Consider the following 24,237-nt stretch of genomic DNA (forward strand, 5'->3'; position numbering starts at 1 on the left):
GATCGCCCCCCTCCGCCCCCCGGGGACTGTCCCTTTAAGAGCGGGGCGGGCTCCAGCTCGCGGGTGCAGTCCCGGCCCCTTGCCGCGCGGGGGGCCCCGGCCCGGCCCCGTGTTCTCCCGCCCGGGTAAGAGCCGCGCGGGGCCTGGCGGGGCTCAGGGGCGCTGCTCCGCGCCGCCTCCCAACTTCCACCAAGTGCGCGGGGCGGCGGAAGCGGGGCTCGCGGCGGCCCCAGAGCAGGAGCCGCTCCCCTGCCCCAGGCAGCGTCGGGAGGCGGGGTGAAGTGGGGCAGCGTTACCCCCTCCCCCCCCACCGGGCTCTGGCTTTGCCCCCGATCCCCGCGGCCGGGCCGGGCGGCGCGGGGGGGGGGTGTGTGGGGGTACAAGGGCCCAGTTCCCGGCCGCTTTGCGTTTCCTGCGACCGCGGAGCCGCTGGGGCCACGTCCCGTCCCGCCCTGCTGTGGCTCATGGCTGAGCTAGTTTAGTTCCCTCCCTCCGAAATGCCCCTTGCCTCTCCCCGCAGCCTGCGTCCCCCTAGCCTTAGGGGAAGCAGCGCTGGGGGCTCCTCCCTCAAGAGCCCATCGCTGCAGCTTCTGGGCTTGCCAGAGTGTGACCAGACAGCTCTGTGGGGCTCAGCTCCCCGTGGCTATGGGCCTTGCCTAGGGGAGGCAGTACAGCGGGTAGAGCACTAGGCTGGGACTCAGGAGAGCCACATTCTCTTCCTGGCTCTGCCATCGGCCTGCTGGGTGATCTTGGGCAAGTTGCTTCCCTCCCTGTGCCTCACTTTCCCCTTCTGTAAAATGGGGCTAATGTACGGAACTCCTTTGAAATGTAGGGCTTAACGGTAACACCTGTGTAACTGCTAGCAAAGCAGAATGACTAATTGCATTTTGCATTCAAATTACACAGGTAGATCAGTGGTTTTCAACTTGTGGTCCTGCAAACTATGTCTAACGTTTCAAACACAGTCTGCACATCCTCTTGCAGGGGTTTGCAAATGGAAAAAAAGGTTGAAAACCAGTGGTATAGATGACCGCACAAGGTGAAGGGGGCAATGAAGAATTTATCCCCCATTGGTCTTTCCCTCTTCTCCCACTCTCATAACGCGCAAGGCTGTGTGTGCTTCCCCCATGGTACTCCTGGTCCCAGCTAGTGCATAAATGTGGTGATTTTTTTCTTTTTCATTACATCACTGCATAGTTACATCACAAGTTGTGTTCCCTAGTCCTTGTGTTGATGTGAGCCAACCCACCTCTACTTTCTCTTCTCTGCAATTTCATCCCATTGCTCCTAATTACACAACAGTCAGTATGGCTTATTGGATCAGGTGCTGGCCCAGGACTTAGGCACAGAACCCAGGTCTCCTGGCTTTGCCCTTGACCTGCTGGGTGACCTTGGGCAAATTGCTTTGCCTCTCTGTGCCTTTGTTTCCTCGTCTATAAAATGGGAGTAATGATACTGATCTCCTTTGTAAGGCACTTTGAGACCTACTGATGAAAGGTCCTATAGAAGAGTTAGGTATTATTATCCTAAGCAAGCCTTCTCCTTTGATTACACCCTCTACATTTCTGGAGATGACTCTGTTTTCTGGCTAGATGGAGGGGATGCACCAAGGTGGCTGTTCCACCTCATTGCTATACGTAGCACATAGCTGCTCTGCCATTGCTAGCAGCAAATATCTCCAATGGCTGGTGATGAGACGCTAGATGGGGAGGGCTCTGAGTTACTACAGAGAATTCTTTCTCAGGTTTCTGGCTGGTGGGTCTTGCCCACATGTTCAGAGTCTAATTGATCACCATATTTGGGGTCAGGAAGGAATTTTCCCTTGGGTCAGATTGGCAGAGATCCTGCTGGGGTTTCACCTTCCTCTGTAGCATGGGGTATAATCATTTGCTTGTTTATGTAAATGGTGGATTCTCTGTAACTTGAAGTGTCTTAAACCATGATTTGAGGACTTCAGTAACTCTGCTAGAGTTCAGGGGTCTATTTTAGGAGTGGTAGGATGAGGTTCTGTGGCCTGCGATGTGCAGGAAGTCAGACTAGATGATCATGATAATGATGGTCCCTTCTGGCCTTAAAGTCTATACCAACTGCCCATAAAATCTGTAGTGATATACTGTATGTAAATCCCCATGCATCTTGTTGCGGTTGGAAGATGCTGTGTTTACAAGCTTCTTCTAGCCAGGCTCTGCAGAGGCAATAGGGCTTCACTGTGTGCTCCTGTCCCCTTTCAGAGCCTCCTTTCTCGTCATCACGGCTGCCTTGTGGCGCTGCCAGTGCCTGCCTGCCTGGCAAGTCAAAACATGCTCCGGCCCCAGTGGACTAACAGCAGAAGATGGCAGAGCTGCCGGAGGTCGGGGAGGCTTTGCGGGAGGGCAGTTTTGTGACTGCCGCACTTGAGGGCTGCCGCCTTGCAGGCAACAGGCTGAACCTGGATGTGTACCCCGATGGCTGTTGCCAGTTCCTTGAGCTGTTTGAGAAACGAAGGGAAGAGATGGCCCAGGTGGAATTCCTGCGGCTGAACTGCAATGATGCTCTCATAGACTCCACGCTGGGCAGCCTTCCTGTCCTGAAGTGCCTGAAGTCCCTGGTGCTCAAAGGTAAGACACAGAGAAGCATCCCTGCCCATTCATCTAGGCTTGGCTCTTTTTCTCGGCTCCTACAGGATGGATGCGCTTTATGGTGTCCATTGTGCACTAGAGCCCCTTGCAGCGGCTTTGGGTCTGTTAGCCTTACAGGGAGTAGCATGCAGGTTCAGGAAGATCCAGCGTAGGGGCTGTTATTACCATCCTTTGTTTCCACAGCTGTTGGGGACCACTTTCCTCACTTGATTAAGTCTGACAGGTGCAGCCTTTTGTTTGAATGTCACTTGAATGGACTGAGTTGGATCTTTAGTTGTGGAGAGTCTGATTGAAATATTTTTTGGTGATTTTCCCCCTCCCTCCACCTCCTTGAGGTAATGATTCCTTTTACTGCATTTTGTTCTGCTGTAGCTTTCTGAACAGACCCTCGTCCTGTGTCCTGCAGCACAGGCTGAGAACATGGTTTGAGAATGAACAGCAAAGAAACTAACTTATCAGGAGCACAAAAAGTATTGGAGTGGATATGCCTATGACTTGTAGCCAATGGCATGATGACATTCAATAAATACCTGTTGACCATTGTATTTCTTCTTTGGCTTCCCAGTTTTTGTATGCTAGGAGGCTGTGAATACGAATGGTGTCTCTTTAGTAATCTTGGAAAAATGTTGAACCACTCAGTCTTCTGGGGGGAACTGTATGTGCATGTCAGAGAGGAAAGGATGGTCCAGTGGTTAGGACACTAACCTGAGAGTCAGGAGACCTGGTTCATTCCCCTGCTCCACCAGAATGCGACCTTAGGCAAGTATCTCTGGCCCAGATCCACAAAGGTATTTGAAATCAAGGGAGGTTAGAAGTCTAAATACCTTTGTGGATCTGGGTCTCCGTTTTCCCATCTGTAGAATGGGCATATTAATACTTCCTTACCTCCAAACATTTATGCTGTGAAGTGCTCAGATACTGAATATCTGGAAAAAAGTAGAAAAACTTGGTTTGCTATAAATTCCTTATTTAAAACGTATTATTTGCTAATCCAGGGTTTCTCAAATATTAATCTTTCTTCGATTGTACAACAAAAAATCCTGTGGTATCCTCTAATGTAAGCATTTAAAATTGCACTGGAGGAGGGTGGTGAGTAGGAGGGAGGGTATTGGTACGTTTATGGAAGTGTGAATTTAAATCATATGGCTGCCACTCTCTGCCCCCCATGGGTCACTTGCCCTGGTAGTCTCAAGCAAGTCAGAAATCCTTTGAATGTGCTGGATTTGTTATTTGGAGCCAAACTTGCCCTTGTATACCTGAGCACACCTCCCATCAAACCTAGACCTGTTGAAGTTAGAGATGGGGAAAGCTATTAGACCGTGTAGTCCCCCTCCCTGCCAGTATGGGTTATCACCAATGTGCTGCTGTTCAGGCTAGTTTTAAATGTCCCAAGCAGTGAAGCTTCTATCATTTCCCTTGGGGAAACTGTGCGACAGCCAAATATGCCTCCCTCTCAGGGACATTTTCCCATCTTCAGCTAAAATTGCCTCTTTCATAAGTGCATCCTATAACTCCTAGTTCTCCCTTCTCCCACTGTGTACCAGATAAATCTCTCCTCTCCTCCTCGGCTGTTAAAACACCAACATTTTAGGTGTTCAACATCCAGGGGTCAGATTGGACTGAAAAAAGAATGACTGATAAAACAGACCCCTCATACATACAGTGCAGATGCCCTGCTCCACAGAATTCCCCCCCCCCGAACCCTCCACAATTGATACAGCCCATTTTACAGTTTGAGAAACTGAGATACAGGTGAAGTCATACAGGTGACTCACTCAGTGACAGTGCTGAGAATAGAACCCAGGTCTCCTGAGCCACACTTGAGTGCACTAGCTATTAGGCCACGTATACATCTTGCATGCACCAATCCCTCCAGCCCCCATTAACATTGTCTGAACTTCCAGTTTGCCATGCTGTTGATTTCAGAGGGAGCCGTACATGCCTATCTGATGCTAGTTTAGCAGAATCCATGTAACATGGACCCCTTTTTCTCTGCTTTTCCGTGCCCCCAGGTGGGCATACCCAGGATGAATTTGGTGCTTGTCAGCAGGGTTCCCTGACAACCTTGCCACAAGATTTTGGGAGTCTGCTATGTCTCGCGCATCTGGATCTCAGCTTTAATAGCTTCTCCAGTTTGCCCAGCTGCGTCACTGACCTCGCCAGCCTCCGTGTGCTCTTGGTGTGCCACAACAGCCTGGTGGAGCTGCCTGAAGACTTTGGCCGGCTCAGTAAGCTGACTTTCTTCTCTGCCATGAAAAATCAGCTCCGGGATCTACCACGGAGCATCGGGGAGCTGGCAGCGCTGCAGAGACTGGACCTGTCTGAAAACGCCCTGCAATCACTTCCCAATGAGATCGGGTGTCTGTATAACTGCATGGAGCTGGATCTCTCAGGGAATCAATTGATGGGTGTCCCCGACTCACTTGGTAAGAGGTGCACCCGGAAGAAAGAGAGAATGAATGTCCCTAGCTCCTGACAAGGAATGGGTGGGTTTTAGGGAGTCTTTGAACAGGAAGGCATGTAACGCCTAGCCTTTAAATGGGATTTGGTGTCTGTCACTGCCCCCCTTACTTCATCACCCCCAAGTAGGGCTGTGGATCAGGAGGTATCTCTTACACAACTTGCTAGGAGCAGGATATTGTCTATATGGAGCCCTGTCAATTTAGTCAGTGAGCAAACCGGGCACTTTGAAGATTCAGAAGACTCTGGGCCAGATCCTGAGTTTTTATAAATCAGGATTGGATAACGCCATTGCCTTCAAACTGACATACACCAGCTGAGGATCCAGCCCTTTGGCAGGCTAGGGCAGTGGCTCCTGACAGGATCCCAGCTTCTCTGCAGTTGTTGATGCGAGGCAACACACTGAGGGCTAATTATATTGATGGGTTGTTCGGTTTTAAATGACATCTGTGTTGAGTCCAGACCAATCCAGAAAACTGTTCAGTGCTGGACTCTGAGATCTCAAACCTGTATTCTGAATGGGCCTGTTTCCACAGGTTGGATTTTTGTATTACTATGCCCAGGTTTCTGCCATGGTTGTTACATTGCTGTAGCATCTAGAAGCCCCACGCATGGACTGGAACCCCATTGAACTAGGCTTTGTGCAAACAAAAGGACAGTCCCTGTCCCAAAGAACTTACTGCTCTCCCAACCTGCTAATTATCTGAACCCACGAGCTTTGTTCCTCTCTCATGATTTAAATATCCGTGATTTGTGTGTGTGTTTGGGGGTCTGGTGCAGGCAGGCTGGGGTGGCGCTCTAGGTGCTTGCTGAGGGGAATTGAGGATGGATGTGTATGTTGTTGGGGGTTGTTAGAATCACTACTCATGTATTTACCAAGGGGGGAGCAATTTTTCTTCTTGTTCTAACTTGCAGCCAATTTGCAGTCTCTGCAGCAGCTGCGTCTTCACAGCAATCTCCTGGTGACAGTCCCCGCATCCCTTGCCAGCCTTCCCAACTTGTCCAGGCTTGACTTGCAGAACAACAGGCTCCGCTCCATCCCCCCAGAGATCCAGCACTCTCCCTTCGTGCACCTGCGGGGCAATCCGCTAGGAGAACCTGAGATCCCTCTGCAATCTGGTAATTGCGTCTCTGGCTTGACTGCATCTCAGACAGATGCTCCCAGGTTCTAGCAAGTGTCACAAGCTGGTGTATGAATGTGATTGATGGAGATGAGGGGGAGAAAATGGATGATTATTGATATGGCATCATTGCAGGTGTATTTTGCACTGCACAGACACACAGAAGAGTGAGCCCCTCGCTCAAAGAGTTTACAATTAAGTTAGATGTGGGCTTCATTGTACTAGAGCAGGGGTGGGCAACCTATGGCACTCGTGCCGAAGGTGGCACGTGAGCTGATTTTCAGTGGCACTGACACTGCCCGGGTCCTGGCCACCGGTCCGGGGGGCTCTGCATTTTAATTTAATTGAAGCTTCTTGAACACTTTAAAAACCTTATTTACTTTACATATAACAATTTAGTTATATATTATAGACTTACAGAATGAGACCTTCTAAAAACGTTAAAATGTATTCCTGGCACGCAAAACGTTAAATTAGAGTGAATAAATGAAGACTCGGCACACCACTTCTGAAAGGTTGCCAAACCCTGTACTAGAGGGTGTATAAGGGAGAGGATGGCTATTCAGAAGTTCCTACACTAGGTTGCCTATGTCTTCAATTACAGGCTGTGCTAGTTCTGTGGGAGGGATTCTGATTTTTTGAGTCAGTTCTAAGGTGTAAAAAAAAAAAAATCTCTGGAGATGCTTTTGTTCAGCCTGATCATTGGAAAGGTGTTGCTGGTGATGCAGAGGTGGGGTTGTGGGAAAGTCAGTGGGCAAAAGGAAGTCAGCCTCTTGGGAAGGTCCTCAAGCTGCAAGCAAAAAGATCCCGAAAAGCGTCTGCTATTTAGATCATAAACAGGCAGGGGTAGGGGAGAGTCAGCGATGCCAGTACAGCCTGGCCAACAGCTGCTAAGTGCAGGAAAAGAGATGCATTAAAAGTTCACTGACCTCTGTCCGTCCTCCTTTGGAACCCAATCCAAAGCCCCGGTGGGAGAGGAGGGGGAGAATATGGAAAATCTCACACTGACTTCACTGGAATTTGGATCCAGCCCCTGATGAACACAGTGTTGCAACAGAAATACTCCTTTATCACCTGCACCCCTCAAATCAATGGACAGTCTGCATGCTACTCACCTCTGTTCATTTCTTTTCTTCTGATTCACTGCAGATGAATCCAGCTCAGGAGAGCTAGGAAGAGTGTTCCTTGTTCCCAGTGAGGACAGGTATTTCACACAGTGTCTCTGTTGTTTTTGTTACTATTCATTATTTTGTATTGCAGTAGCACTTAGATGCCCCAGTCAAGATTAGGGTCTCATTCTGCTAGGTGCTGTACATACACATTATTAGGGATAGTCTCTGCCCCAAATTATTTCCAGTCCAAATAGACACGTCAGAGTTTTACTCCATTACATGCAGGGAGTTCGTCTTGCCAGTCACAGACACAGGAAAGCAAAAGTTTAATGGCGTGTGATGTCACTGGAAGACAAGTTGGGTAAAGTAATATCTTTTATTGGACCAGCATCTATTGGTGAGAGCAACAAGCTTTCACACTACACAGAGCTCTTCCTCAGGTCTGGGGAGTGTCACAGCTACATGCAATATGAAACAGAGAGTTTTTTAGCAAAAGTAGTTAGTGCATATTCTAAGGGACCAGTCATGTTGAAGTGGCCCATTACCACCCCTATAGTCATAGGATAAAAAGGGGGGTTAGTGCGTTACAGATTAAGTTGATCCAATAAAAGATATGACCTCGCCCACTTTGTCTCTCTAGTATCCTGGGACCCACATGGCTACAGCAACACTGTATACATCAATGCGAGTCATTTCAAGATGTTATTCATGCATCTCTTCTTTTTTTGTAAGCTTTACTGTGACTCCTGATGGCTGCAAAGTCATCCTGGCCTGCGGCATCCAGTTTTACTTTCCCCCGGGTGCTGCCACCTCCTCAGTAACGATCCATTTCCAAACGCTGTCTCCTGACCCGCAGTGGGTGAAACTGAGGCACCATGACATCCTGCTGAGTGAAGTCCTGGAGCTGCAGCCTCATGGGGTTGTATTCCAGCAGGTAAGAACACGTGATGGGCAGGATGGGGCTGGGCAGGACTGTGTGTGTGTTATAGCCCATCATGGGTCCATATGTGCAAATATGACTGTCCAGAAAATCCTTGTTTGTGGCCTGAAAGGATCATGTTGTGGGGCTGCCAGGCCTCAGTATGTTGACTGCTGGGATCTGTGAACCACAAATCACTGCTTATAAATAGCCCCAAGGATCAAACTTGAAAGGGATTCTCAGCACTAGGGCAAATCCCCAAAAGGGTAGTGTCTTCTCCCCCAGCAGCACGCTGTCCCCACACCTTTCCCATCCCTTCTGCTACGATGCAGGCTGTTCTCTGAATGAGAACCTCCTCCCTTCCAGCTCATGAACTCCTCCTAAGGGGAGAGCTTGCTCCTGGGGATGACCTCTGTCTGCCAGGAAAAGGACCCATTGATGGACGCATACATGAATACCCCAGTGAAGCCAGTCTTGGCCAACAGGAGCTCACTGGCCTTTCTGGGAGGCCATTGCACAACATCCCCACCTGAGCATTGTCCGGAGCATAGCCAGGGAACTGGGGGCAGCTGTTCTGGCTGTCTCCAGGGCTGGTGGACTGCAGGAGAGATCAGTTTTCATAACCACCCCCCACTCTCTGCCTAAAATCTGCCTGTGGTGGATTGCACTTACTCCTGTGAGCGTCCCTCAGTGTCTGGGTGTGGTGTTGCTGCTCTCATCAGCTCCCAGCATCCCCGGCAGGCTGTCAGCGTACCTCTGTGGGTCTTCTGTGGCTTGGCCGGGTCACACAGTTCAGATCCCTTCTAGGGTACAGCCAGCTTGGATAGAAGCAGTCCCTTGCCCTTCAGGGCCAATCATAAATCAGATGGTTTCTTACCCTTCTGGGGCTTAATTCCCTCCCCAGAATTAAATCAGCAGGGTTCTTCCTGAGCTCCACCCGCCAATTTGTGGCCAGCAATGGGCCCTGGCCCAGTGTGGTTCCTTTGTCTGTAGCCTAGGGAGCATCTGTCCTCACACCACCGTCTCCAGCCAGGAACTACCTTGCTAGCAGCAGGCAGCTCCTTTTCTTTTGGCCTTGATTGGGTGTTGCTGGAGAAGAAGCTCTCCATCGTTCCCACAATGGCTGCTCCTGTGATGCTTCCCTAGGTAAGCCTAGAGATCTAGTGCTCACTGCTCTTTTCCTCTCAGAAAGCTGTTTCCAGGGGTGGTGGGTAGCAGAGCAGTGGGGCCTCCAGCGGGGAGTGGAGAGCGTGGAGGCTTGCCACACCCCGTCACGTTGGTCTCCCCTGCTTGCCCAGGTAAAAGAGTGTCTCTAGAGTGGGGGTGCTGTTCTGTTGGTGTCTCATGGCAATGCCCTGTTGTCCCCTGCCAGGAGGTGCAGATCTGGATGCCTTACACCTCCCCTCAGACGCTGCGTGAGCGAGAAGTGGTAGTTCGGACCTTCAACGGGCAAAGCTGGAGCGACCTGCAAACCAAGGTGGAGCGGAGAGGAAAGCCGAAGGTGAGCAGGTTGGATAAACTCCTGGTCATAGGCAGGAGATGCGACTTGCCCTGCAGCAGGGGCAGGGCTTGACTTTTCCCAGTCCCCAGGGCTAGCTTGGAAGCTTCTCGTGAACCTGAGATGTGTGTCCAGTTGCTATAAAGGGATTGCACCTGCAGTCCTCATTTCTAATACAGAGGGGCGTGGCTACTAGAGCAGGGGTTCTCACAAGAAATTTTTTGATGGCATCAGAGTGCGGCCACCAACTCTCACTGGTGGCCACACAGACATTTTTTTTTTTAACCTAAAATATTTAATTAACTTTAGGAAAAACAATTAAATATGCACAGATTCACATCCAAACCACTGTAATGTGTATTTGTAGGGTTTTTTGACAGACTCGGTAACAATAATGCTGCCTCCCCTTTTGGCCTTTCTGCCCCATCCAGGGCTTAGTGGGTCCTTGGGCTTGCTGTGAAAAGTGATATTTGTTAATATCACAGAACACTTAGTAGCTGCCTGGAAGGCTATGAAAAGTGATCAGTGATATTAACAAACATACAAGTATCACTTTTCACAGCAAGCCCCAGGACCCATTAAACCCCGGATGGAGAGGCCGAAAGGAGAGGCAGTGGGGGTCTGAGGCAATGGGGCGGGGATGGATGCAAGGCCAGGAAAGCAGAAGGGTCCAGGGTGTGGGGGGAATGGATACAGGGCCATGGGAGGTAGTGAGGGCCAGGGGCGATGGGGGCAGGTGATAGACCCCACTGTTGCGTGGCCAGATGTCTGCTGCCATGCGGCCAGGGCCAGGGCTTGGTGCCCACGGCCAGAACCCGGAGCTGGGGACGGGAACTGCATGGCTGGAGCTAAGGATCGCAGCCTGCTGCCACGCAGCCAGAGCTGTGGGTCAGCGCCCAGGGCTAGTGTCTGCCGCTGCATTGCCAGAGCCCGGTACTGAGTGCCGGAGCCCCGGAGAGTGAGGCGGGAGCCAGGAGTCAGCACTCGATGCTGCGTGGCTGGAGACAGCGCTCGCAGCTACATGGCCAAGGCCAGGGGTTGGCACCCAGGGTCAGCTCCTGCCACCGCATGGCTGGAGCCCGGGAACAGACCTATGGGTCGGTGTTTGCTGCCTTGCAGCTGCAGCAGGGGATCAGCACCAGGGGCCAGGGCCACGTGGCTGGAGCCCGGGGTCAGCGCCCGCCACCGTGCAGCTGGAACTGGGGACTAGAGGCCAACTGACGCTCCATGGCTGGAGCCAGGGGTCAGCACCTGCTTCCTTGTGGACAGAGCCAGGGATTGGTGCCCAAATCCCCATGCTTGGAGCCCCGTTGCCCTGCGTCTGGGGCTGGGAGTTGGCACCTGTGGCCAGCGCCTGCCGCCACGCAGCTGGAACCGGTGGCTGGAGGCTGAAGCCCCGCACCTGGAGGCCCGGGTTGCGTGGCCAGAGCCGGGGCAGGGTCAGTACCCTCGGTCACAGCCCAGGGCCTCATGGCCAGGTTCCTGAAGTCCCACCACTGGAGCCTGCTGCTCAAAGCCAGCCTGCTCCCACCCCCCCGCCCGGACTAGTCGCCAGGACCCAAGCACTGTGAGTGCCACTGAAAATCAGCTTGCGTGCTGCCTTTGGCACATGTGCCATAGGTTGCCTACCCCTGCCCTAGAGACTACAAGCTCCGGAATGCAATTTTCCATCTCAATTTAGCATTGGACTGAAAGATCTGCTAGGCTGGGACCCATCTTACTCCATGTTTTGTGAAGTGCTGCGGGGGTACTGTGCTAAATTCAGTCTGTGCTCTCCCTACCAGCAATCAATCCCGGGAGCACAACATGTGCTGCAGGCTGTCATGTCCAAAATGTCTAGGCTGCTTCTGCAGTCTGTGCCATGTGACTTACACCAGGAGTGGGGTATGAAAAGTCACTTCAAATGCCAGCTTTGATGGTGAAAATCTCTTCTCAGGTCTTTAAGAAAATAGGCTTTATTGGTGGTGCTTCTTTGCATCTAAATGTGTGCAATACATCTGCATATATACCAATGAAACATTGAGCCCTTGATTTTTTTTTTTCAGTGATTCCATTGACATCAACTGGTGTCAGTGTGTCTGAAAGATACTGTAACATGTCACTCAGCTGTGTTTTCGTTGTTCCCCACCTTTTTGTAACAGAAGCACATGGCTTGCTGTAGCATCCCCCACTTCTCCTGGTTCCTGGTCGTCTCTCGGCTCGTGGAGAATAAATGCAGCGTCCCATCAGAGGGGACGTTGCTCTTTTCCACTGTGGATCCAAGCATCAAAGTGACCTTCCCTCCTGGAGTCACGGAGGAGACTCGGAGCGTCACATTGCAGGTGTGTGTGCATGTTAAAACTAAAACACAAGCTCTGGTATTACTGCTGGCCTGTGCTGGAGATGAGAGTAGGCAATAGGATACATGCACTAAATGAGAAAGAAGGATGAGCCAAGCATCAGCCTGGGAACTGGGTCTGACTTGGCTTTAGGCGCATCACAGAGCCTCCCTACCTCAGTTTCCCCCACTGTGAAATGGGCTGGGTCATTAGCTGTCTGGCGGGGGTTAGCACTCACATAAGCCATATGTGAAATATTGTAACTTGTTAGGTTTCTCCCAACAGACTTTTGGTGGCCTCAGAATGCAGCCACCTACTCTTGTTGGTGGCCACTATGACAATTTTTCTGAAAAACTTAGTTAACTTTAGGAAAAACAAATAAATATACATACAAATCCAAATCAGTGTAATAATAAGGTGTTTTTTTGCAGACTCAATAATAATAACATACAGTTGTCTCTATTCTTTACTGGACCTAAACAGAATAGAAGCACAAAGAAGGTGCTTTGCATGTTCTTGTCTTTTTGTTGCTGTTGTTTCTTTTGCCTTTTTGGTTACTGTTTTTGTTTAAGAATTGCTAGCTAGTAGGTCTGCTTCTGTGAAAAGTGATATTTGTATGATTGTTAATATCAATTTTCACAGCAGCAGACTTGTTAGCTAGCTGGGAGCAGTGAAAAGTGATATTAACAAACATACAAATATCATTTTTTCACAGCAGACTTACTCAGCCCTAGCAAGCTGGGGGACAAATTAAGCCTTCAATGGGGAGGTGGGTAGGGAGGCAGTGAGGGCCAGGGGTGATGAGGTGGGTTGGTGAGCCCAGTGGCTGGAGCCTGCTGCCTGCCACCCCAGGGCTGAAGCCAGAAGCCTGAGCCCCACCGCCCACGGGAAGATGGGGAACTCACGCTGACTGTCTGCTCCTCCAGTGTTTGTGACTCCAGATGTGGGAAGGGCCCCATCCCCTCCTTGCAGAGCCTCCCATCCCCTCCCCTCCGTTATTGCCCAGGAGGCTGTGACCGCAAGAAGAGCCTGTGGTGACCGCATTTGAGAAACGTAGCACGTCTTGCTGAGGTAGGGCCTGGTTAAACACCCAGTGGAGTCAATAGGTGTTAGGTTGGGCCCTGAGTACCTCACTTCTCAGAGTGCTGAATGCCTGCAGCTGCCACTGGCCTCAGCTGGTGTGCTGGGTGCTGAGGAGCTCTGCACTCATGCATTATGGCAATAATTTGCAGTGTTCTTCCCTTTGCGTTCCCCACCTTCTGCCACATTCCCCAAGGCTTTGACCTTTCCAGGCTATAAATATATCTGGGCAGGTCACAGTCTGGGGCTTGTGGGACAGGGGAGTTGGCAAGGCTAATCCTGTACCCTGTTTAAAAAAAACACAAACAAACCTGTCTCTCTCCCCTCTCCCATACAACCGTCCTTAATACAGTCCTGGCCCCTCTGTCCTTCTGTGGGGAAGGCTGAATGGGGTTCTGCTCAGAGCTCTGCTACCAAGGCTCTTGATAAGCCAGCAGGCAGCACTGTCAAGGGACGTGCAGCTTTAGCCTCTTGCTTAGTCTCCAAGAATGAAAAGCATGACAGACCAGCTCAGCAAGTGAGATTCAGAGGGTTAAACTTTACTCTTATTCATGCTGTTCTAACTCTGAAGCAGCCCCATTATAGTTAGTGGGAGGTGGTCGTGGTAGCTGTTTAATTAAATGTGTGACAGTAGCATCAAGAAGACTCAATCAGGATCAGGGCCCTGTTTGCCAAGTTTACACCAGTATAACTCTGAGCAGAATATGGTTCAGTGATTAGGATTCACGCTCCCACTTGGCAGCCAGCCTGTGCCACTGAGTCAGGCATGGCATTTGAGCAGTTGGGGCCTGTAACCGTGCCTCCTTGTGTCACAACTGAGGGCTTGGCTACACTGGAGAGTTGCAGTGCTGGTGGAGGCTTTCCAGCGCTGCAACTTAGTAACTGTCCACACCTGCAAGGCACATCCAGCGCTGCAACTCCCTGGCTGCAGCGCTAGCTGAACACCTGGTCTGCTTGGGGTGTAACAAGTGCAGCGCTGGTGATGCAGCGCTGCTCGTCGGGTGTGGCCACACACCAGCACTGTTATTGGCCTCCAGGGTATTAGGAGATATCCCAGAATGCTTTTAACTAATTACTCTCTTTGTTTTGTTATGCAGCCTCTCTTTGTTTTGTTGTGAACGCGGGGATCCGGGAGCTGCTTATCTAAAACACAAACACAGCTCATGTTTGGTGTGATCAATCTGTAACTCAGTGAACAATCAAATGAGATAAAACCTGTGAATGAGGCAGGCAGGGGGATGAGTGAGTGTTTGCTTGACGAGAGAAACAGCGGGGGCGAGGCGGAGAAAGGGAGTCCCTTGGAGCAGCTGCTTATCTGGTCTGCAGGCTGTTTGCAGTTAAGCGTAAGGGGTCAGGAAAATTTTCTGATTTTGCAAGGCAGGGAGCTGATACACAGTGTCGGCTCCAAAAATCCACACTCTCTCTCTCTCCCCCACTCCCTGTCACACTACATCCCACCCCCCTCTTTTGAAAAGCACGTTGCTGCCACTTGAATGCTGGGATAGCTGCCCATAATGCATCACTCCCATCAGCGCTGCAAATGCTGCAAATGTGGCCACACTGCAGCGCTGGTAGCTGTGAGTGTGGCCACACACCAGCGCTTTCCCTACACAGCTGTACGACCAGCGCTGTAACTTCCAGCGCTGCAACTCTCAAGTGTAGCCAAGCCCTGAGAGTGCCAAATTCTTGACAAACTGCTGAGAAATACGGCAGATACATTCCAAGACTGGTGGCTAATCCCTCATAGGATATACCAAACCGGCAACAAAAGTAAACTTCTGTTTCACCACACTGGCTAACAAGAAGTCATAAAAGCAGTTTCCTCAGTCCTTGTATTACCACCAAAAACACTAGACCAAGGGTCGGCAACCTTTCAGAAGTGGTGTGTCGAGTCTTCATTCTAATTTAAGGTTTTGCATGCCAGTAATACATTTTAACATTTTTAGAAGGTCTCTTTCTATAAGTCTATAATTGAACTGTTGTTGTATGTAAAGTAAATAAGGTTTGTAAAATGTTTAAGAAGCTTCATTTAAAATTAAATTAAAAGGCAGAGCCCCCTGGACCGGTGGCCAGGACCTGGGCAGTGAGAGTGCCACTGAAAATCAGCTCACGAACCGCCTTTGACACATGTGCCATAGGTTGCCTACCCGTGCACTAGACTTAGAGATAAGTGGTTCTTTAAAACCAATCTCTTCAAATAAAAGGTTCTTCTGATCCCAAAGGATCAGCCACACACCCAAGTCAATATATAACTTAGATCTTACCCCAAAATCATGCTGGTTCCAGTCCTTTAATATCTAAAGGTTTATTCATAAAAAGAAAGAAAGGTGAGAGTTAAAATTGGTTAGAGGAATCAAGTACATATAATAAATGAACCTCCTTGGTTCAGGCTTGCAGCAGTGATGGAATAAACTGCTGGCTTGGAAGTCAAGTCTCTGGCTGCTTCCAAATCATTGAAAGTCCTCTGTCCATTGGTTAGAGTGCTCCCATTAGCATAGTCCAGAGGTTTGGGCAGGAAAGAGGCAAAATGGAGGCGTTTCCAGGGCCTTTTATCTCTTCTGCCATGTGGTGGGAATCTCATTGTTCTTACTCTTGAAAAGTACAGTAATAAGATGGTAGTTGGAGTCGCATGGACAAGTCACATGTCCACGCTTTTCACCTCCGCAGGACAGTCCATTCAGTGTAGATGGGCGTCTCCAGTCAATTAAGTGTTTCTTGATGAACCACTTAATCTGAATAGTCCCTTCAAGATGTGCTGGCTAAATATCTTGTGGGCGTTACCCCAGGAGCAAACATTTGAAATCCAGGTATAGAGCCAATACTCGTAACTTCAAATATAAAAATGATACATGCATACAGATAGCATAATCATAACCAGCAAATTATAACCTTTTCACAGACACCTCACTTGACAACCTTTGTACAAGATTTGTTGCAAATATATAACAGTGGTTGCAACAGTGATCAATATGGTCATATTTTAATCCGATAACATCACAGGGCCATTGCCCTCTTTCTGCCTCAATGAACTCAAGTATTCAGGCATCAGACGTTAAGCTGATTTGATTATTGTTCAACCACCAGGTGTTGCCGGTGTCAGCAGAGGAGCTGGCAGAGATCACAGATGATCCAGAGTCCAGAGCTGGTCCCCTGCTCTGTCTCTCTCAGAATTCCACTGTGGATTTTCTCAGGCCAATTAAAATTCAGCTCCCGCTACCTCCAGGGGTCACAGGTTAGTATATTCCCAGAAATGCCAATGGAAAGCTTCTGTGCTAAAATCACACTACTTGGTAGGTTATCTTTCAATTTCCCCCAGGGAATTGATGTAATAAACTAAACTGTGAACAAACGGCAACTTTCAGGATTTGTGCATTGGACCCTGATGTTCCTAACCACAAAGCTTAGTACATCAGTAGTAGAAGAATTGTAATAGGCTGCTAATATTTCCCACTGCTTTCTGAATACTGTTGGTGGGATAGTTCCTCTTTCATCATAAAGGAATACTGACACCAGTGCCATCCCATGGAAACAAGATATTCCTCCCTTAGTCCAGAGTAATGGATCAAACGAGGTTGGGGAGGTGGGAAAACACTTATACTTTGCCATCTACAGAAAACACTCTCTTGATTTAGTGCCTTCTGGCTCCCTAAATGCTTCACAAATATTACATACTGTTTAAATGCACAAGAATAAATGGAAAGCAATGGTAAGGTTGTAAATTTGGTGCCTGATTCTGATCTCGGTGTGAATCATGAGTGACTCCATTGGAGTTGCAAGTAGAATCAGGCTTTCCAACACTAGCAGTTCAAGAAATGTAAAGATGTAGGTTCCAGCAGTGTGCAGAATATGGATTGATTATATTGTGAACCAACATCAGGGACTGACAAGCTGCTGTTTAGCTGCAACATTCGCCTAATAAAGGTGAAGCAAAACTGGACTGGGTACATCCTGGTGATATTTGGAAAGTGGTCTTTTAATACAGGATCTAGACAAATAAGGGTGATCTCTGGTACATTTCACAATGTATTCATCAAAAATATTATGGCTGTTTTGGATTCCCAGTTCCCATTGATTTTAAGCAGTGCTTTAATCTGTTTTGAAAATCTCAGCCCATCATGGTAGCCAGGCTTACAATGTCTGTGCTCCAGTCTTCAATGCATCCGACGAAGTGGGTATTCACCCACGAAAGCTCATGCTCCAAAACGTCTGTTAATCTATAAGGTGCCACAAGACTCTTTGCTGCTTTTACAGATCCAGACTAACACGGCTACCCCTCTGATACAGTCTTCAATTGTTAGTCTTTTTTTTTTTAATTTGCTTTTTTGTAGTATAGCCTTTGAGCAATTATTAGTGCTCTGCTTAGCCACAGTTTTTCAGGTGCTTCTAGTTAACATCCATTAGGTTTAAAAGTACATGTTTAGCTGGTAACCCAATTTTATTTCATTGGAAAAAATTAACTCTGCAATTAAGTTCTCCCCAAAACATACACGTTCCCAGAGCACATGGCTTAAATTAGCACTTGTTGAATCACAGTGCCAGCATTTGTCTGACTTAGTGGCACCTGTTTTGAACAGTGGGAGAGTGATCCAAAGCATCCTCTGTATGACTTTCTGCTGGATTAATCTTAAATGGAGGTCCAAGGAACAGTTTGAAGTACTGGCTAAAATTTGTTTCCATTGTTGAGCAGACAATAATTGGCCTAGTTCCTCCCTCAATCTATATTTAATTCAAATTTGCTGGCCAAGTGTGCATATAGTGTTGTGCCATAGGTCTTGGCAATTGGAGTAATATTTGGAGATATGCAAGCAGTTCAGGTGAGTCAGAGGCATCGCAGGTATCAAAGGCCAAACAGATGGAAGATGGTGTGTTTAAGTTGGATATATTGCCACTCCTTCTTAGACTCTAGATTGAACCTTTCTTTTAATGTTGATAGTCAAAATCCCTTTCCTAATCCAGGCTCTCCAAATGACGGGGTTGCCTGCTAGAGTTTCAGGTTAGATAGAGACCAGAGATCCTGGTATGTAGAAGGGTGTTGTTTTTAAATTCAGTAGACTTGCTACGCTGCTTATTTTTGCCTCCACAATAGCTGGTTCTTTAGCAAATTGGTAATAATGTGAGTGCAGCACCATGGGAAAGGGAAAGAGAAAAAGGAGCAACCAATTCTGCTTCCAGCTGGAGCCAGTATGGGACTCGACAGCATGAGGGAAGGAGCCACTGTGCTGTGTGGCTAAGAATGTTTGCCTGATGGTAAAGTTTAAAGTTGGGGAAATCTCAAACCATGTGTTTTAACAAGGAGCTGTACTCTTTGCAAGGCTACTTTAATTTGTTACCAGCACCCCATAGAAAGGACCTCACCATGTCGATTTTGATAAAATAAAAGAGAGGACTATGGATAAGGAGGGAATTCAGAATACAGGCTCCTGAGAAGGGCATTCATTTTAATTGTTTATTTTTTCCCCCAAGGAGGGGAGGTAGTGCCTGTCATCTATTAAAATTGCTTATTATTTACATGGCTAATTGGGTGAGGTTATCCTTGACTGTTTTTAATTTCCTTTGGGAATAGGATGCCAAGATATCTGAGGTTTGTCAGTTAACATCTACATGTCCCTACAGGAGAAACCACTTACAACTAGATCTCCTGGGATCTTCACTGCTTCAGACTTATCCCAATTTGTCCTGTAGCCAGAGAATTTGCTAAAGTTGATCATTTGTAGGATGTTTGGAATGGATCTGGAATTTTTAAAAACTAGGAGAATGTTATTGGCATATAGAAAGATTTTTTTTTTAATATTTTTTTTTCTTTTTGTCTCCTGAGTCCCTGATTTGATCCCTTGGTGTTGCTAGTCTTAGAGGGGCAGCATCTCCTTGCTCAGCCATCTTGGCTGCCAGAGGGTTGTCTGACAGCTTCTGCTTTTGGGGATTTTATAGAAAATCTGGAAATGGAGCAGCATCCATAATGGTATTAAATTAAAAGAAAAGAGTTGTAGAATAATCTCTGACGAATATTATACGGGGGGGAGGGGAAGTGATTCAATTGCCGATGGTTGTGGACTATAGGAGGTGAGGGGGGGAGCTGTAAAGCTATGCAGCCACCATTCCCCAGTCTAGAATGATTATTACAGTATCACACAAGAACCCTAATTGAGATTGTGCTAGGCGCAGTCCAGATGAGTAATAGGAGAGAGAGTTCTTGCCCCAGAGCATTAACAACCTAGCTAGAAGCCAATTTGCAGCTTTTCCCAGTGTGCCTGTTGCTGTCTGCATGGGGGTATAACATGGTCACTATTCACTGAGGTTCGAACTTCACTTCCTGTAGCTTAGGACAGTGCCAACTGAAATGGCACACACAGACAATTGCCTTGACAATTTAATTTATCTTTGGTTAAATTGATTTCCTGCTCACAGAGACATTTTTCTGGATGAGATGGGGGTAGTGCCTAGGAGGGGATGCTAGCAAATGGAGACATTTTGCTTGTCTAAGCTTATTAATTCCGGTTTTCCTTTGATCTCCCTTGGCTTTCTGCTTGTTTCTATTAGCGTAGCGCACAACAGGCTGTGACGCTTCCCGGGGTACTCAGGGTTGTGAGGTACCTCGCTTCCCCCTGCCCTTAGTGTGAGGAAACCTTGTCTGAATTTGCCATGGGTCAGCTCCCCAACTCTGCCAGCCATGGGCAACACAAGCACTTCCCTCTCAGCCCACACGGGCTCCGCTGTTGTCCTGCAGGTTAGTGATAGGCACACGCCAGCCCCTGAGTCCTCCAAGCATCACCCTGCAGTTTCCAACCCCTGTTCCACTGGAGACTCACAGAATTCACAGATCCACTGCCCCCATCCTCCAGCTTGCCAGTTCCACCTCACCTCGCAGCTCCACTTATCACACAGCACATAGAGATGATTACAGTGAAAACAAGTACAAGTGTATTTAACACAGAGAAGAGTCACATGATAGCAAGTCTCGGCGTATTAGAAACAAACGGTTGCCTATACAGTAAAATGATAACTCGCATTCTAGAACCTAGACTTATTTAACTAGTTACTTTTATGTCTTCTAGAGCTAGGCTCACCCCAAATATTTCCAGTGTATTTCAGCCGGTCTTGGCTGCGCCCTTCAGTTTGCCCTCTCAGTGAAAGATCCCGGGTGTAACTCTGTACCCCCAGTGATACCTCCACGACTCCATTGTCTTTACTTATAAACAGGATGCTCCCCATGCTGATTGTTTTGTTGTTTTGTTTTGTTTGTTTTGTTTCCTTCTCTCCCTCCGTGAGATTTTTTTTCATGTCAACTTCACAATCTCTTAACATTTGGTTCAGTTCTCCACTAGGACATGGACAATACACACATGACTAGACAGATACATGTCTCTTCCCTCCTGCCTGATAGGAGCATGTTTATCACCTTCTGGTGACCTGTCATAACTTGCATACCTTAGGAATGTATTTTTAAGTATGGATACATAACTCCTTAAATAGTATTTGTACATACATCTCACAGTGATTAGGATGACCACTGTGTTACTGGTTGTTGGTAGAGACTTCACGTGCCACCCTTTGGCACTCTATTATGTAGACATCGGGCCCAGGGAAGCCCTTTTAAAATCCTAGGCACCTCCTGTGCCCCCTGCCAGTTGGCATCAAGAGGCCCCTGGGACACGGGGGGAGGCCCGTCAGGATTGGGGCCTTTTTGTGCCAGGTGCAGTACAAACATATAGGAGTCAGAGGTAGAAAAATATCTCTTGGGTCATGGAATCCATCTGCTTAGGAGGTAATCAAGTGGCTGGCACGTTAAGGCTAGGAGTCCCACTGGAACAGCAAATCAGATATTCAGGATATTTTTCAAAGAGGTGCCCTAGGTGAGCCGGAATTTGGCATTCCCAAATGTAAGCATTTGTGGCTTTTAAGGAAGAAAAAAAACAACAACAAACCCTTACCTAACGCTCCAGCTGCTTTGCACTTGGATTTGTAAAGCAACAAGTGAGGCAAAAAAAATCCATGTTCATCTAAAACTAAACAGGCTTGTGTCTCTTGATTGTAGGTCTCACCCTAGATCGCTCCAGGCTGCATCTTCTTCACGGCAACCTACAAGCCCAAACCTGGGATGACATCACCAATCAGGTGGTTCTGGAGTTCACCCACCTCTACGCACGGTTTGAAGTCACCCACTTCTCCTGGTGAGCTCTGACCCGCTCACAGACCGTGTTTGAAGGCGAGGCTAGAAGGTGTATAGCTGCGCCTTTCCCCAGATAAGGGGCCGTGCCGCTGCTGTTGCCAGTTTCCCCTTCCAGCGCCTTCCCAGGGTTGCTCTTTCCCCTTAAGAAGGATGGAATGCCATAGCTTTATACCTCCAGTTAATACTCCCAATGCCTCGGCACACAGTACAGCCGCACTGGAAAAAAAAGCTGGTTTTGTGTCTGGGGGGGTGTTCTATTTCTCCTCCCTTCACGTCCCACCGGCTTGCAGTGAGCAGATTCATGGTAGCCCTTGTAGGCCAGGTTTCTTTAAAGGGGCCATGCTCAAGCTAGGCCATTCCCACTCAGAACCGATATCCATTCAGTAGTGAGGTTCCTGGTCACCACTCCTCCCAGCTGCTGGAATCCTTTCCTCATCCATAGGCTGCTGATGCAACCTTTGCCCTCATTTGTAAGTTCTCTCACTCACTCTTGGGCTGGCAATCTGCTTTTTGGAGGATAACCTGTGTCAAGGAGACAGGATGGTGCCTGCGACTAAGCTCCCTTGAAATCCAGATTTTCCTAATTTTTGTCTTTTTCCCCTTTGATAAAAAGGAAGCGTCACTTTCCGATTTCCCCCCCCCTCCCCCCAGGTTCCCATCCTTGCCCTTGGCTTCTCTGCTGGCAGAGGAATCTCTGCCTCATTTGCTCCCTTCCCCAGGTACTGGCTATGGTATACCACCAAGACCTACGTCGGCGGCATCGCCAGGAAGGTGTACGAGAGGCTGCGCCTGTACCAGGTGAACTTCATAGCGCTGCAGAGGAAGAAGGACCCAGAGCAAGTCTTGCTGCAGTGTGTCCCCAAGCACAAGGTACTGCACGCGCTGCCCTGCCAAGGGGCCTCAATCCAGAGCTGTTGGAGAGGGGGTGATTGATTGATTGAGGGTTCTTGTTGCAATGGTGGGTTTTTGTGCTGGGGACACCTGTGTGAAATATGCTGCTGTCTGGTGCAACAATCACCAGTCTAGATCAGCGACTTAACGGGACAGCATAGCTTTCACCATTATAATCCCCAGGGCTGGTCCCACTTCCACATAATTCTTGTGCATTGGGCTCCAGTATTGAAATAAAACACATTGATAAACACCGGAAGGGAAACTTCAAGCCTTGGGCGTCAGGGGTGAAATCCTGGTTTCAGTGAAGCTAAAATAGCAAGACTCCCGTTTGACTTCAGTGGCGTCAGAAGTCTGTTTTCCTAACAAGGAAGTTGGTCCCAGAGAGTTCACTCGTAGGATATTACAAATCCATGTGCAGGATGAGATATGCTGCACAGTGTCAGCCTAACTCAACCTGTCTTTGAGAAGTCACAGCTTATAATCTTTGGGTATTTGCATGCTGCTACCCCAGGATGAGGCTTTCAGCAGAGACACAACAATCCTGGCCTCAGCTAAGTGGCATTGCAGCACAGGAGTAGTGTGGAAAAGATCTCCCCACAACTAAACGTTCGGGGAAAAGGAGTGAAAACTTCTTGGTTTTAAAGGGTTACTGACAGTTTAAAATCAGTCTGCTCTAACACCCAGACACTACAGTTTCTAATGATGCCGAAGGACTTGTCAACCTCTGATTGCAGCATTGTTGTCACGTTGGTCCCAGGATATATGAGACACAAAGTAGGCGTGGTAATATCCTTTATTGGACCAACTTCTGTGGGTGAAAGGTACAAGCATTCCAGCTACGCAGAGTTCTTCTTCAGGTCTGGGGAAGAAAGTCGAGAGAGTCTGAGCTAAATAGAAGTTTGGCCCAACTTGTATTTAGCTTAGACACTCTGCTTCCTTCCCCAGAGCTGAAAATGGAATTAGACCAGCCACTTTACAACTGATATGCGTCAGCACCCTGCTAGTGTAAGAAAAGGAGGCCAGCTAGACTTGGGCAGTACCATCCACTCTGGCACTAGTCCAGCGTGGGCTGGAATAGTTCAGACCATGCGGTATTTAGTCCTGCTGACAGCAAGGCAAACATAAATAGTTGTTTCTCCCCCACCACAAACTGTGGAGCATACTTGTGTGCATGGACGCCATGTGTTTTATAAGCATGCCAGAGAAGCCATGTGATTCTTAGCTACAGTCACTTTTTTAATGACAGATTAGACCTTTAGGGGAATGGTGGTTTTTTGTTTTTGTTTTTCTATTGGAAAAATAAGCTCTTTCCATTGAAAGTGCAAGAGAAAAATGTCTTGGACCCATGTCAGGGGGTGGAGGGGCTGTGAATGTGTAAAGCCTAAACAGACCCCCCATGTCGCTTTCATCCCTGGTAGGTCGATCCTGTTCTGGGAAAGCTTCATGACCGCTACCAGGGCCCGGAGCCCTCTGACATTGTGGAGTTGTTTGAGGGAGAGCAGTTCTTTGCGGCCTTCGAGCGAGGCATCAACATCGATGCCGGTATGGCGGAGCCTTCTTGTCCAATCTGCCCTCCTTCTTTCCTCCATCCCTTTCACCTTCAGTTCCCTCCCATTCTGTATTTGCTGAGCTGGTCTGGCAAATGGAGCTTAGCACTGCTGCCTGTGCTGATCCACTGATGGGCAATGCAGCGGTCCTTCTGCTCTCTGGAGACAGAGTGAGAGGCCTGCAGGACATGCTTTTGGTAGTGAATTCTCCCTAGGGAATCACTGCTTCCAGGACCATGCTGAACTCTACTCTCCTCATAGCAAACCACAACAAGCCCCAGAGGACTACAGTCTAGTGCAGTGTATTTATTCCATAGGTAAGCGGTGTACATGACCTGTATACTAGCACACACTAGCTGATCTAACAAGTTTCATCCATTTCTGATGTAGTCTACATACAAAGCCATTTCTATGGAGAGAAAGTCCTTGGAACAGTCCAGCCCAGAGAACTCCCTGTGTGGAGTTGAAATGCCTCTCTGTCTTGCTGGCCGTCCTCATTTTAT

At 48.4% G+C, this 24,237-nt stretch overlaps 1 protein-coding gene across 3 annotated transcripts in view; it reads left to right on the top strand.

The window, feature by feature from the left end:
- PIDD1 (p53-induced death domain protein 1) overlaps nt 1–24,237 on the top strand; it is a 30,239-nt gene continuing 6,002 nt past the window's right edge. For all 3 annotated transcript variants that reach the window (XM_045012377.1, XM_045012376.1, XM_045012378.1), the window contains exons 1-12: nt 1–125; nt 2,232–2,597; nt 4,631–5,044; nt 5,994–6,197; nt 7,349–7,403; nt 8,044–8,245; nt 9,603–9,731; nt 11,870–12,049; nt 16,211–16,358; nt 21,159–21,294; nt 22,013–22,163; nt 23,606–23,729. In XM_045012377.1, coding sequence (XP_044868312.1) covers nt 2,333–2,597; nt 4,631–5,044; nt 5,994–6,197; nt 7,349–7,403; nt 8,044–8,245; nt 9,603–9,731; nt 11,870–12,049; nt 16,211–16,358; nt 21,159–21,294; nt 22,013–22,163; nt 23,606–23,729 — 2,008 coding nt within the window. In that variant the 5' untranslated portion in view covers nt 1–125; nt 2,232–2,332. The remainder of the gene's footprint in view (nt 126–2,231; nt 2,598–4,630; nt 5,045–5,993; nt 6,198–7,348; nt 7,404–8,043; nt 8,246–9,602; nt 9,732–11,869; nt 12,050–16,210; nt 16,359–21,158; nt 21,295–22,012; nt 22,164–23,605; nt 23,730–24,237) is intronic.

This window comes from Mauremys mutica, chromosome 4, assembly GCF_020497125.1.
Source record: "Mauremys mutica isolate MM-2020 ecotype Southern chromosome 4, ASM2049712v1, whole genome shotgun sequence".
In the NCBI taxonomy this organism is placed as follows: domain Eukaryota; kingdom Metazoa; phylum Chordata; order Testudines; family Geoemydidae; genus Mauremys; species Mauremys mutica.